The sequence below is a fragment of the Salvelinus namaycush genome, chromosome 3 (genome assembly GCF_016432855.1).
Source record: "Salvelinus namaycush isolate Seneca chromosome 3, SaNama_1.0, whole genome shotgun sequence".
In the NCBI taxonomy this organism is placed as follows: domain Eukaryota; kingdom Metazoa; phylum Chordata; class Actinopteri; order Salmoniformes; family Salmonidae; genus Salvelinus; species Salvelinus namaycush.
In genome coordinates, this window is record NC_052309.1 from 9,962,977 (window position 1) to 9,975,770 (window position 12,794).

The 12,794-nt window shown below is 40.1% G+C and overlaps 1 protein-coding gene across 1 annotated transcript; it reads right to left on the minus strand.

Annotated features, from left to right (window-relative positions):
- Positions 1-99: 99 nt before the first annotated feature.
- Positions 100-12,216, minus strand: LOC120044919 (ras-GEF domain-containing family member 1B-B-like). Its single transcript, XM_038989656.1, has 11 exons — positions 12,115-12,216; positions 9,343-9,540; positions 7,238-7,360; positions 6,913-7,050; positions 2,828-3,043; positions 2,562-2,636; positions 2,130-2,222; positions 1,874-1,976; positions 1,469-1,740; positions 1,136-1,332; positions 100-1,012 (listed from the first exon to the last, which is right to left on the minus strand). The coding sequence occupies exons 2-11, from the start codon at positions 9,532-9,534 to the stop codon at positions 982-984; spliced, it is 1,440 nt and encodes a 479-aa protein (XP_038845584.1). The 5' UTR covers positions 9,535-9,540; positions 12,115-12,216; the 3' UTR covers positions 100-981.
- Between the last annotated feature and the right edge of the window lie 578 nt (positions 12,217-12,794).

Here is a 12,794-nt window from a genome sequence, read left to right on the forward strand (position 1 = left end):
TTACATTTTATAGTTACATTTTTTCGCTGAATTCTGTAAAATGTGTCATTTTTGAATGCCATATATTTTTATATTCTTTTACATCAAATGCTTGTTTTCCACACAAATTACAACAGTTTAGGTGTTATGACTTGATTGTAAGGTCAGTTGCGAACACTAGATGGTGCCAGAGAGCTATTTACAGGGACAGAAAAAAACTCGCTTCAATTTTTCTATTTTATTTTGAAAGAAAAATATACCTATTATTTCATAAGAACTTCATGTAGAGTACCCTGATAAGTAACACATTGGGGGGGAGCAAACAATAAAATATACACGATACAAAACCAAATAGTAAAAAAAGATGAGAATACATAAAAATAAAATATTTTATAAAATATATCTGTAAGGTAAACAAACACATATGATGATACAAAAACATTTAAAAACAGAGTTAACTATTCACAGGCTATTGGGTCATATTCGTATACCTTTCACCAAAGATGAGATGAGAATATTTTTATGTTCAGCACAAATATTTAAGTAATTTATGACATATACAAATCACACAATTTACTAAGAACAAAAACGTAAAAGAAAAATAGATGACATTTTAAGAACACTGAGCAAGCCAACCAGCAACAAGCTCATGCCACTTCAGAAATACTACTTCAGAAAAGCTTAGAAAATCATCAGTAACCATTTCGACCCATTGGTATAAAAAATAACTGTCATACTGTGTGGGTAGACATGTTACAAATGAATCATCTGTAAAAGAACTAATACTGTGTGGGTAGACAAGTTACAAATGAATCATCTGTTAATGTACAGTGCGAGAGGCAAGATTTTCAGTTCTCCAGCCATAGAAGGAGGCATCCTTAATCTGAGTGCTTGAAAAGGGTTATTTTCCCCATCCTTTGTGAAAATGTTAATCTTCCAGACCCTGTCAACCGTGAGCCTCTTGTTGCGAGGATCGCCCAGTGTCCCACTCATGACCGTCACTCACCGATGCTCTCTATGCAGTAGGGATGTCCTGAAACACAGGACACATAACACAATGGTATTATTTAAATAAACACTGTGCCGTGTATGAGTGCAAAACCTTGAGTGAAGTTGACATTAAGTTAGTAAAGTGAACTAAAGTAAAGTTACACACCTGAGAGACCTCCGACTGTCTTTTTCCAGGTGGTTCTCTGGACCCTCGGTCTCATAGGAGGCCAAGTGCAGCTCATCCTCGGTGAAGACAGGTGTAGTGACCAGGTATTGGAGGATCTTCCTGTCTCTCTCAAAGGGACACATCACCTGACGCCACACCAGGAACTCACTGACCTGCTTCGCCAGGTCCCACAGTTTCTATAGAGAAACAGGAAATGAACAATATTGACAACAATGCCCTTTTGCCCACTACTAAAAGCGTAGTAGAAGATGAGTATTGTCATTATCAATAACCCCAACAATAATGCATCCCGTACATTTCAGTAAGACTCACCTCAAAGTTCACATGACCGTTGGGTAGTCGGCTGGCACATCCCTCATTGAGGAAGTAGATGTCCTTGATGAGAAGGCTGAAGAATGGAATGACTATCTTCTCCTGGTTGCTGTGGGCTGTAATAGACCTCTGGGTGGCTCCTCGCAGGGCAGTACGGTAGTTGCTGAAGTTACTGGACGGGTCCATTTGGTGCTCCAGTATGTCAAATTTGTCTGTGTTGACTTTGTTCCAGGTCTTCTTCAGTCGGGACACAGGACTCATGTTCATTCCGGCTATGGGGAGAAGAGACCAGGGTTTGGAATTCCATTTAAATTCAGTGAATTCAGGAAGTAAACTGAAATTCCAATTCTAAGCATACTATTGCAGAATATAGAAATCCTTCTAGAGCCCTGTATTGTAACTTACTGATGATGGCCATGAGTGAGTTGAAGTTGCCGATGTTATAGCATTCTCTAGCCACGTCTATGAAGAACTCCAAGGCCCGGGCTCTATGCTTCTTCTTTACAGGCTGGAAGGAAGAAAAACACAAAACCATGGGAACAGAGTCAGAAAGAAAGGATGACAGAAAGAGAATGGTTGTGGGGAGAGAGACAGAGATAGAGAGAGCTAAAGAGCGAGAGCAAGAGACAGAAAGTAAGTAAGAAAGACAGAGAGCACTCACCATGCAAATTTCAGTAGCCACCAGGTAGCTGAGTCTGTTAAACCAAGCTACATAGGCCTCCAGGTTAGTAGTCTTGCGTTTTCGGAAGAAACTCTGAGGGGGAAAGAAAGTTCATGGTTACTTTTCAACTTATTATCTAGCTGAATTACAACATTGAACTGCTGTTGGAGCAATCCAGTGAATTCTGTTTATTTTCTTGTAAAATTAATGTGGTCTAGAGTTGTTTCTCTGTCAGTTCTTGGCTACTTGTTGTGATGTACTCTGTTGATGATTGTTAACAGGCTAACACAATGATAGTCAGCCACAACCCATTCAATAACCTCCCCCTAATGACTGACATATGGTCTCTTATGTAACCAGTGGAAGGTAGTGGACAATGTTATGTACACGGTAGTGGACAATGTTATGTACACGGTAGTGGACCAGGCCTACTTTATGGTTGTCATGGGGATCTTTCACACCAAAGGCTTGGATGAACTCCTCTGGTCCAATAAAACTCAGTCTGTCCTGGAATTGGAAAAATCATAAGGTATAAACTCAATATTCTTACATTCACGTTACTTGATGGATCAAGTTTATGTATAAGAGAAACTTTAAGTTAACAATAACTTCTATTTCAAACAGAAATGCCATTCAGTTTCAACTTCTCTGAACACCACATGTCTAGAAGGTACATATACAATATAATCTCTCCTCACCAGTTCAATGTGTGTGAGCTGCTGGGCTAGTATAAAGGCATTATCACAGACACTGAGGACATCATTGCGCTGTCCGTTCTGCTGCTTGGCCTTCAGAGCGGTGGGTCTCTCTGCTGCGGAGGCGTTGAGCGTGGCGATCGCCTCCTCATACTGACCCAGAGCCGCCAATCTCCGGATCAACCGCTGAGTCATCTGCTGCATGGCCCGCCATGAGTACTGATATAAAACAACATCAAATGAGTACTGATATAAAACAACATCAAGAGATATGAGTACTGATATAAAACAACATCAAGAGATATGAGTACTGATATAAAACAACATCAATAGATATGAGTACTGATATAAAACAACATCAAGAGATATGGGTACTGATATAAAACAACATCAAGAGATATAAGTACTGATATAAAACAACATCAAGAGATATAAGTACTGATATAAAACAACATCAAGAGATATAAGTACTGATATAAAACAACATCAAGAGATATAAGTACTGATATAAAACAACATCAAGAGATATAAGTACTGATATAAAACAACATCAAGAGATATGAGTACTGATATAAAACAACATCAAATGAGTACTGATATAAAACAACATCAAGAGATATGAGTACTGATATAAAACAACATAGAGAGAGAAATCAAATCAAATGTTATTAGTCACATGCGCCGAATACAACTGTTGTAGACCTTACAGTGAAATGCTTACTTACGAGCCCCTAACCAACAATGCAGTTTCAATAAAATATGGATAAGAATAAGAGATAAAAGTAACAAGTAATTAAAGAGCAGCAGTAAAAAAATAACAATATATACTGGGGGGTGCTGGTACAGAGTCAATGTGCGGGGGCACCAGTTAGTTGTGGTAGTATGTACATGTAGGTAGAGTTAATCTACCTACACTCAGTGGCCAGCTTATTAGTTACACCCCCCAGATCGTGAAAATGGTTTGCTCCTACAGACAGTAAGTCACATGGCCGTGGCTTGCTATATAAAGCAGGCAGACAGGCATCAAGGCATTCAGTTACTGTTCGATTGAATGTTAAAATGGGCAAAACGACTGACCTAAGCGGCTTTGAGGTTCTAGTATCTCAGAAACAGCCGGCTTCCTGGGCTTTTCACACACAAAAGTGTCTACTGTTTACCGAGAATGGTGCAACAAACAAAAAACATCCAGTCAGCGGCAGTCCTGTGGGTGAAAACAGCTCATTGATGAGAAGTCTAAAGAGAATGGCAAGAATCATGCAAGCTAACAGGCCTGCCACAAACAGGCAAATAACGGTGCAGTACAACAGTGGTGTGCAGAATAGAATCTTGGAACACACAACTCGTCGGTCCTTATCACAGATGGGATATTGCAGAAGACGACCACACCGGGTTCCACTCCTATCAGCTAAAAACAAGAAGAAGCGGCTCCAGTGGGCACGCAATCACCAACACTGGACAATTGAGGAGTGGAAAAACATAGCCTGGTCCAATGAATCCCGGTCCCTGTTGCGTCATGCTGATGGCAGAGTCAGAATTTGGCGTAAGCAGCATGAGTCCTTGGCCCCATCCTGCCTGGTATCAACGGTACAGGCTGGTGGCGGTGGTGTAATGGTGTGGGGAATGTTTTCCGGGCACACGTTACGGCCCTTGATACCAATTGAGCAACGTTTGAACGCCACCCCTTATAGAATCCATGCCCCAAATAATTCAGGCTGTTTTGGAGGCAAAGGGGGGTCTGACCCAGTACTAGATGGGTGTACCTAATAAACTGCCCATTGAGAATGTACTTTATACACATTCTGATATAACAACGTAAAGAGGAGCTCAATTTATGTACTGAACACAACGGAAAGAGAATATGAAATTTAATATATGTACCGTATATTTCTACATAGTCTAGTTCAGCACAAACAACAGGAAGGAAAATCAATATCTATAGATATATCATATACTTACAGATGTAAGATCTTAATTTGATTACCCTGTTGCAGGACATTTAAAACTTGTAGTGTATTTGAGGTTTTAAAAGGCTTCTGAAGTTTGTAATTTCCACTTTGAAATTTCAGACTTGATTTTCCCGTGTGAAAAATGTATCAACCCCTACAAAAATGTCCATTAATTATCCACATAATAATTTACATTTCCTGTTGTTGCAGGATTATTTTCCTGCTGTAGCAAACAGGCTCCAATTACGATCCTACATCTGTACATCAATGTATACTTGTATAGCCACAAGAGAGAGAAATCAATATCCAGGTATATATTTATTTGTGCTGATATAATGACGAGGGCACTGAGTTCATTATCTGGCTCTGGAATTTGTGAACTTGTTATGGGTGTGTATTCTCACCTCCTATGCTACAAATGTAGGATCTTAATTTGATCACTCTTTTGTTGCTGACAATTTTCCTGCACAGCAGGAAATTAAACTTGTAGTCTATTCAAGGTTTAAAAAGGCTTCTAAAGTTTGTAATTTCCACTTAATATCAGACTTGACTTACCCTAACGAAAAATGTATAAAACTCTACAAAAAATGTCCATTAAAAATCCACATAATAATTCACATTTCCTGTTGCTGCAGGATAATTTTCCTGCTGTAGCAAACGGGCTCAAATTAAGATCTGACATCTGTATCTATACTGATATAACACATGGAACCCATGGAACACACAGAACACATATAATGACATACAGTAACACATGAGTGACACATACAGTACCAGTCAAAAGTTTGGACACACCTACTCATTCAAGGGTTTTTCTTTATTTTTCCTATTTTCTACATTGTAGAATAATAGTGAAGACATCAAAACTATGAAATAACACATATGGAATCATGTAGTAACCAAAAAAGTATTAAACAAATCAAAATATATTTTATTGGTGTCACCAGCAAAGTACCCCCACACCATCACACCTCCTCCTCCATTCTTCATGGTGGAACCACACATGCAGAGATCATCCGTTCACCTACTCTGCGTCTCACAAAGACATGGCGGTTGGAACCAAAAATCTCAAATTTGGACTCATCAGACCAAAGGACATATTTCCACCGGTCTAATGTCCATTGCTCGTGTTTCTTGGCCCAAGCAAGTCTCTTTTTCTTATTTTTTTATTTCACCTTTATTTAACCAGGTAGGCCAGTTGAGAACAAGTTCTCATTTACAACTGCGACCTGGCAGTTGTAAATTATTGGCGTCCTTTAGTAGTGGTTTCTTTGCAGCAATTCGACCATGAAGGCCTGATTCACATAGTCTCCACTGAACAGTTGATGTTGAGATGTGTCTGTTACTTGAACTCCGTGAAGCATTTATTTGGGCTGCAATTTCTGAGGTGCAGTTAACTAATGAACTTATCCTCTGCAACAGAGGTAACTCTGGGTCTTCCTTTCCTGTGGCGGTCCTCATGAGAGCCAGTTTCATCATAGCGCCTGATGGTTTTTGTGACTGACTGACCTTCATCTCTTAAAGTAATGATGGACTGTCAATTCTCTTTGCTTATTTGAGCTGTTGGTCTTTTACCAAATAGGGCTATCTTCAATAAACCACCCCTGTATACCACCCCTACCTTAATGCTCAAAAGCATTAAGAAGGAAAGAAATTCCACAAATTATTTAATAATTAATTGAAATGCATTCCAGGTGACTACCTCATGAAGCTGGTTGAGAGAATGCCAAGAGTATGCAAAGTTCTCATCAAGGCAAAGGGTGGCTACTTTGAAGAATAGCAAATATAAAATATATTTTGATTTGTTTAACACTATTTTGGTTACTACATGATTCCATATGTGTTATTTTATAGTTTTGATGTCTTCACTACTATTCTATAATGTAGAAAATTGTAAAAAGAAAAAGAAAAACCCTGAAATGAGTAGGTGTGTCTAAACTTTTGACTGGTACTGTATTTGTAATGATATAACACTATCAACACAAAGCAGCAGTTCAGTTCATCCCTTATCAAGCTGAATTTGTGATAAATAAGGTGTCTGATGTCAAACTCAACTGTAACTGGTCAAATTAGATGTCTGATGTCACGTCTATTGTCATCTCTAATGAGTCAGTCAGTTAAAGGTTATGTCAGGGTGCTGACCTCATCTCCTCTGGCCAGATGATGGCTCATCTCTTTCAGGCAGAGCATCATCCTCTCATCTCTGAAGTCATAGGGAAACGTCTCTGTCCACTCAGTCAGCAGCTGCACAATCTTTGGAGCAACGTCCCGTATTCTGATCTGAGGACAACAAGGAGAAAGACATGCTAGTGTGAGACCGACTGTAAGGAGGTGGTGTCCACTCCTGGTTGTTAAGAACAACTCTGTGTGTGTGTGTGTCTGCGCTGTGTGTTTGTGTGTGCGCTCCTGCAGGGTTGTGTCTGCGTGTTTGTCTGTGTATGCATGCGTGTGTGTGTCTGTTAGCTACCTTATCAAGCAGCAGGTCTCCAGATCGATGCTGCTCCACACACAGGTGACAAAGCCGAGACATGAGCTCGTAGGGGTGGAAGAAAAGACGGGAACTCAGCAGGAAGGTGAAGACGTACGATCTCTGATGGAGAACAAGAAAAAAGATCATCAACAACAACTCATGTTGTCATCAACCCAGTATCAACCCAGTATCAACCCAGCATAAACCCAGTATCAACCCAGCATAAACCCAGTATCAACCCAGCATAAACCCAGTATCAACCCAGCATAAACCCAGTATCAACCCAGCATAAAGCCAGTATCAACCCAGTATCAACCCAGCATAAAGCCAGTATCAACCCAACATAAACCCAGTATCAACCCAGCATAAAGCCAGTATCAACCCAGCATCAACCCAGTATCAACCCAGCATAAAGCCAGTATCAACCCAGCATAAAGCCAGTATCAACCCAGCATAAACCCAGTATCAACCCAGCATAAACCCAGTATCAACCCAGCATAAAGCCAGTATCAACCCAGCATCAACCCAGTATCAACCCAGCATAAACCCAGTATCAACCCAGCATAAACCCAGTATCAACCCAGCATAAAGCCAGTATCAACCCAGCATCAACCCAGTATCAACCCAGCATAAAGCCAGTATCAACCCAACATAAACCCAGTATCAACACAGCATAAAGCCAGTATCAACCCAGCATAAAGCCAGTATCAACCCAGCATAAACCCAGTATCAACCCAGCATAAAGCCAGTATCAACCCAGCATAAACCCAGTATCAACCCAGCATAAACCCAGTATCAACCCAGCATAAACCCAGTATCAACCCAACATAAACCCAGTATCAACCCAGCATAAACCCAGTATCAACCCAACATAAACCCAGTATCAACCCAGTATCAACCCAGCATCAACCCAGTATCAACCCAGCATCAACCCAGTATCAACCCAGTATCAACCCAGCATCAACCCAGTATCAACCCAGCATCAACCCAGTATCAACCCAGCATAAAGCCAGTATCAACCCAGCATCAACCCAGCATAAAGCCAGTATCAACCCAGCATAAACCCAGCATCAACCCAGTATCAACCCAGCATCAACCCAGCATAAACCCAGTATCAACCCAGCATAAACCCAGTATCAACCCAGCATAAACCCAGTATCAATCCAGCATAAACCCAGCATCAACCCAGTATCAACCCAGTATCAACCCAGCATAAACCCAGTATCAACCCAGCATAAAGCCAGTATCAACCCAGTATCAACCCAGCATAAACCCAGTATCAACCCAACATAAACCCAGCATAAAGCCAGTATCAACCCAGCATAAACCCAGTATCAACCCAGCATAAACCCAGTATCAACCCAGCATAAACCCAGTATCAACCCAGCATAAAGCCAGTATCAACCCACCATAAACCCAGTATCAACCCAGCATCAACCCAGCATAAACCCAGCATCACCCAGTATCAACCCAGCATAAACCCAGTATCAACCCAACATAAACCCAGTATCAACCCAGCATAAACCCAGTATCAACCCAGCATAAAGCCAGTATCAACCCAGCATAAACCCAGTATCAACCCAGCATAAAGCCAGTATCAACCCAGCATAAACCCAGTATCAACCCAGCATAAACCCAGTATCAACCCAGCATAAACCCAGTATCAACCCAGCATAAAGCCAGTATCAACCCAGCATAAAGCCAGTATCAACCCAGCACATACTGACACATTTCCTGCTATTCAGTTGTGAAATCAGCTAATAATATACTGTACATAGTCTACCCTTTCGTTCTTGAAGGATAGAACTTATGAATGCTTTATGGACTTCGTTAGTACACACAACACAAAACATAGCTGTATTCTATTTGGCATAACAACAGTTTGTAAAAGTCCATTATTTATGTTTTTGTTGTTGTCATTAGAGTCCCCCTGAGAGATCGTATTGGACCAGAGATAACAGCACTACCATCATGTTCTTTAAGAATGGAACTTCTAATGCATTGAGCCTGTTTTTACCTTATCATAACCCCAAATATGTTTGTATGATTCCATTGTTCATGTTTTATGTTGTTGTTGTTCTTGGACCAGAGATAGCACTCACGTCAGGGTAGTAGTCCACTGTGGGAACTAAATGTTGTATTAGGGCCTCCAGGGAGCCAGAAACAAGACTGTTGTCATGGTAGCACATGTCCCCGTAGCTCACTTCCATGGGCTGGTGGTATTTGTGGAGATGAATGTTGTTGTTATAAGTGCTGGTACTGAACTTGCCAGCATACGGTGTCGTGGGAGGCATGTTGTCCTGTTGAAGAGATGTGAAAATATAAAAACAATGTTCAATCTTTGTTTTTCTTCTCTTAAACTCCTAACTGATCACTTTATTTTTCATGCTTTCAATTCAATGTTATTTCCCTAAGAAAGATATTGTGTGTGTGTGTGTGTGTGTGTGTGTGTGTGTGCGTGTGTAAGAGAGAGAGAAAAGCTGAACTGTAACAACTTATGTAATAAGTACTAGCAGTGTGTGTGAAGTTACTATAATGTTACCCTATTACTGTATGTCGACACCATGCTGGTATAAGCCTGACTGTGTCACTGTCTCATATCCCTTCTACTGCTTAGTCTACACCATGCTGGTATAAGCCTGTTTATGCCACTGTCTCATTCAACCGACATCCTGGCACATTCTAACCCTGATCTCGTTCTCCCTGCTGGCTTCCTTAACACTGTTAAGAGATTAAAGGTGCTTTCTTCTTTACTCTGTTCAAACAGGGCTAAAGGACCCTACGCGAACAGAGCCACGGAGCGTTGTATACAGTACATTCTAATATTTGAGCCGCACTAAAGTACGTAGAACGACGTAGAAAACGACGCTCCGTCGCTGCGTTTGCGTAGTTTGCAACGTGGCCTTTAAGGCGACCTGCTACAACAGGAGCTGACGATCTGAAACACAAGAGCTATCATACTGTAAATTATGATGCATTGTGGGAAAATGTTGTGGACGGGGAAATAATTGCTGTATTTTGAAAGGTACTGTAATTCCACGCCACACAATACAACACAATACAGTGACCATTAGTGGGTGCATGGTATTGTTGTTTCTGGCTCATTGACATATTTTGAGGTGTGCCTTGTAAGAGGCTATATTTGTTGCACCAGTGAGTGAAAATGCTGTACCAATTTAAAGCATATGTGGTTATAGCGCCCCATCAATTTGTATAGGGGACAGATTGGAATGGCAGCACGTCTTAAACAGTATTGGTTGAGCATTTTTCCATGTCCTTTTGGTCTATTTTGCCCTGTAGTCGCTGCAGTTTGGAAGCCGTTCTTAAGGCCTCTAGAAGTGCAAGTGAAAATATTAAATAATATACTGTTATGTGTAAAAACACTTTACCTAGGAGCCAACCTGCTTGCACCAATCCCTTGTATTGACAGTAAATTACTGTGAAATGCAAACCCCTCCCCTCAATGAATTTCATTCATCCAATCCGATTACGGTAGCATTTACTTTTTTTTTACCATATAATACAGTCAATTTTACGGTATTGTACTTGTGTCATTACGTAGTACTTGCTTTGATACCGTCTTTATATTAAAGTAGGAGTACTGTAATATGAAATATAGAATTTTACTTGCCCCCGAGCTGCCTGTAAGCTACTATCAAATTCACAGTAACCCCTTTACAGTGTACTAGATAGACCTACTACATTTGAATGAAAGTGACATTCTCTGACTGATGCAACAGGCTTACACTAAACTAGCCTGGCTGGGGTTGACTGGGTTTAAAGGTTTATGTGGAAACAGATAAGAACTCAATCTATCTGATAAAGGAGCCAATAAAATAACAGTCAGAAAATAAGACTGATATACAGTACATTATACTGTATCCATTTTGGATATAACGTCCAATAAGATGGATACTGTTTATAAAATGGAGGGAATAAAATATCTCATTCCCACATGTCCCACCTTGTTTTGGCTGTTCCCTAGTCTAGAAAAAGATAAGAACTCAAATCTGATAGAGAAGCAAATGTAGAGTAATAAAATAAGATAGATATACTATATCCCTCTTGGACATAGTATATAATAAGATGGATATTGTTTTTAAGAAATCTCATGTCCCACCCAGTTATGTTTATTCTCAGCCCAGTATCCAGCTAACTGTAGCAAGCTAACTAACCAATGTACTGTACTGTAGCACAGACAGGATAATCACAACCCACTCAGCCCACTCCCCGGGTACTGTTAATTACTCTTGACTCGCGCGGTCTTATTATGTGGAAAGCAGTCTTCCATAGAACCTTCCTCCTGGGCTGAACCACACTCAGCCACAACACTAGTGAGTAACGTAGGCTAATGCATGCCAGGCAAGTAATTACACAGGCAGGCATTATGCTGCAGACTAAAGCAAAACAATAACACAATTGAAGTACAAAACAACTGAAATTAGCTGTAATTATATCATATATAAGTGACTGGGATTTGTAAGTGATTTTGCAAAGCATTTTTATTTGTAAAAGTCAACATCTGCCATCATAAGCCGTTTTTGGCTTCATTCAAAGTGCAACCTTCAAACCCATTGAAAGCACTGTAATTAGAAATCTATTGGGAATGCATAGCATAGCCTAACACTTTTGTCTGGAAAGTTCCCAGCATGTTTCCTTGTTACAAATAATAAGACTTTCATTGTGGACATATTGTGATCAATTTACCCCGACTAGAAAAAACTAACAATTGTAACAATATAAAACGGATGTAGCCTATGTGTATCAAATACAGCTATTCCAAGTCTTTGCAAAATAATATCATATGTAAGAAATTAATCTTCAAAGATATTCCACGGAAATATGTGCACAAAAAGCATACGAATACTACCGACCAGTGTTTTCAGAGCGTGAAATTCCTATTCGTATGGTCCATCCATTGTGTCCATGCAGTCCTTCGAATCACAAGTCATTTGAAACTGTGACCACGACCATCCGTATTCAAATGCCTTACAGAAAGCGGTGAAACAGCCTATAATAGGCTTAGAGGCGGATCGTTCTGCATGGCAGTAAGCCAATCACAGTGAAGGATCAGAAAAATCGAAACGTTAGCGCACTCTCATTGGTCAGTTTGCCAGCCATCGATTCTCTTTGAACGACATAGGACCATAATGTTACATATAATGTTTTGTGAGAATGAAAAAGTGAAAAGGACATTTGCTAGAGAGATAGAGGGAGTGTGTGAAGGCATATGGCATGGCAAGTTTTTTTGCGCTATCCAACAGCTTTGGTACACCATATGGAGTGTAAAATACAGTACCAGTGAAAAGTTTGGACACACCTACTCATTCAAATGTTTTTCTTTATTTTTACTCTTTTCTACAAAATATAATAATAGTGAATACATCAACACTATGAAATAACACATATGGAATCATGTAGTAACCAAAACAAATCAAAATATATTTGAGATTCTTCAAAGTAGATTAGTCAATACAGAAAATTTCAAGAACTTTGAAAGTTTCTCCAAGTGCAGTCGCAAAAACCATCAAGCGCTATGATGAAACTGGCTCTC

Excerpts from the sequence above, each read along its gene's own strand:
- LOC120044919 (XM_038989656.1), bottom strand. The coding sequence starts at position 9,534 with ATGCCTCCCACGACACCGTATGCTGGCAAGTTCAGTACCAGCACTTAT. Across the intron at positions 2,637-2,827 it reads AGCTCACACACATTGAACTG|GACAGACTGAGTTTTATTGG; the intron begins GTGAGGAGAGAT and ends TTCCAATTCCAG. Across the intron at positions 1,977-2,129 it reads TGGCTACTGAAATTTGCATG|CCTGTAAAGAAGAAGCATAG; the intron begins GTGAGTGCTCTC and ends TCTTCCTTCCAG.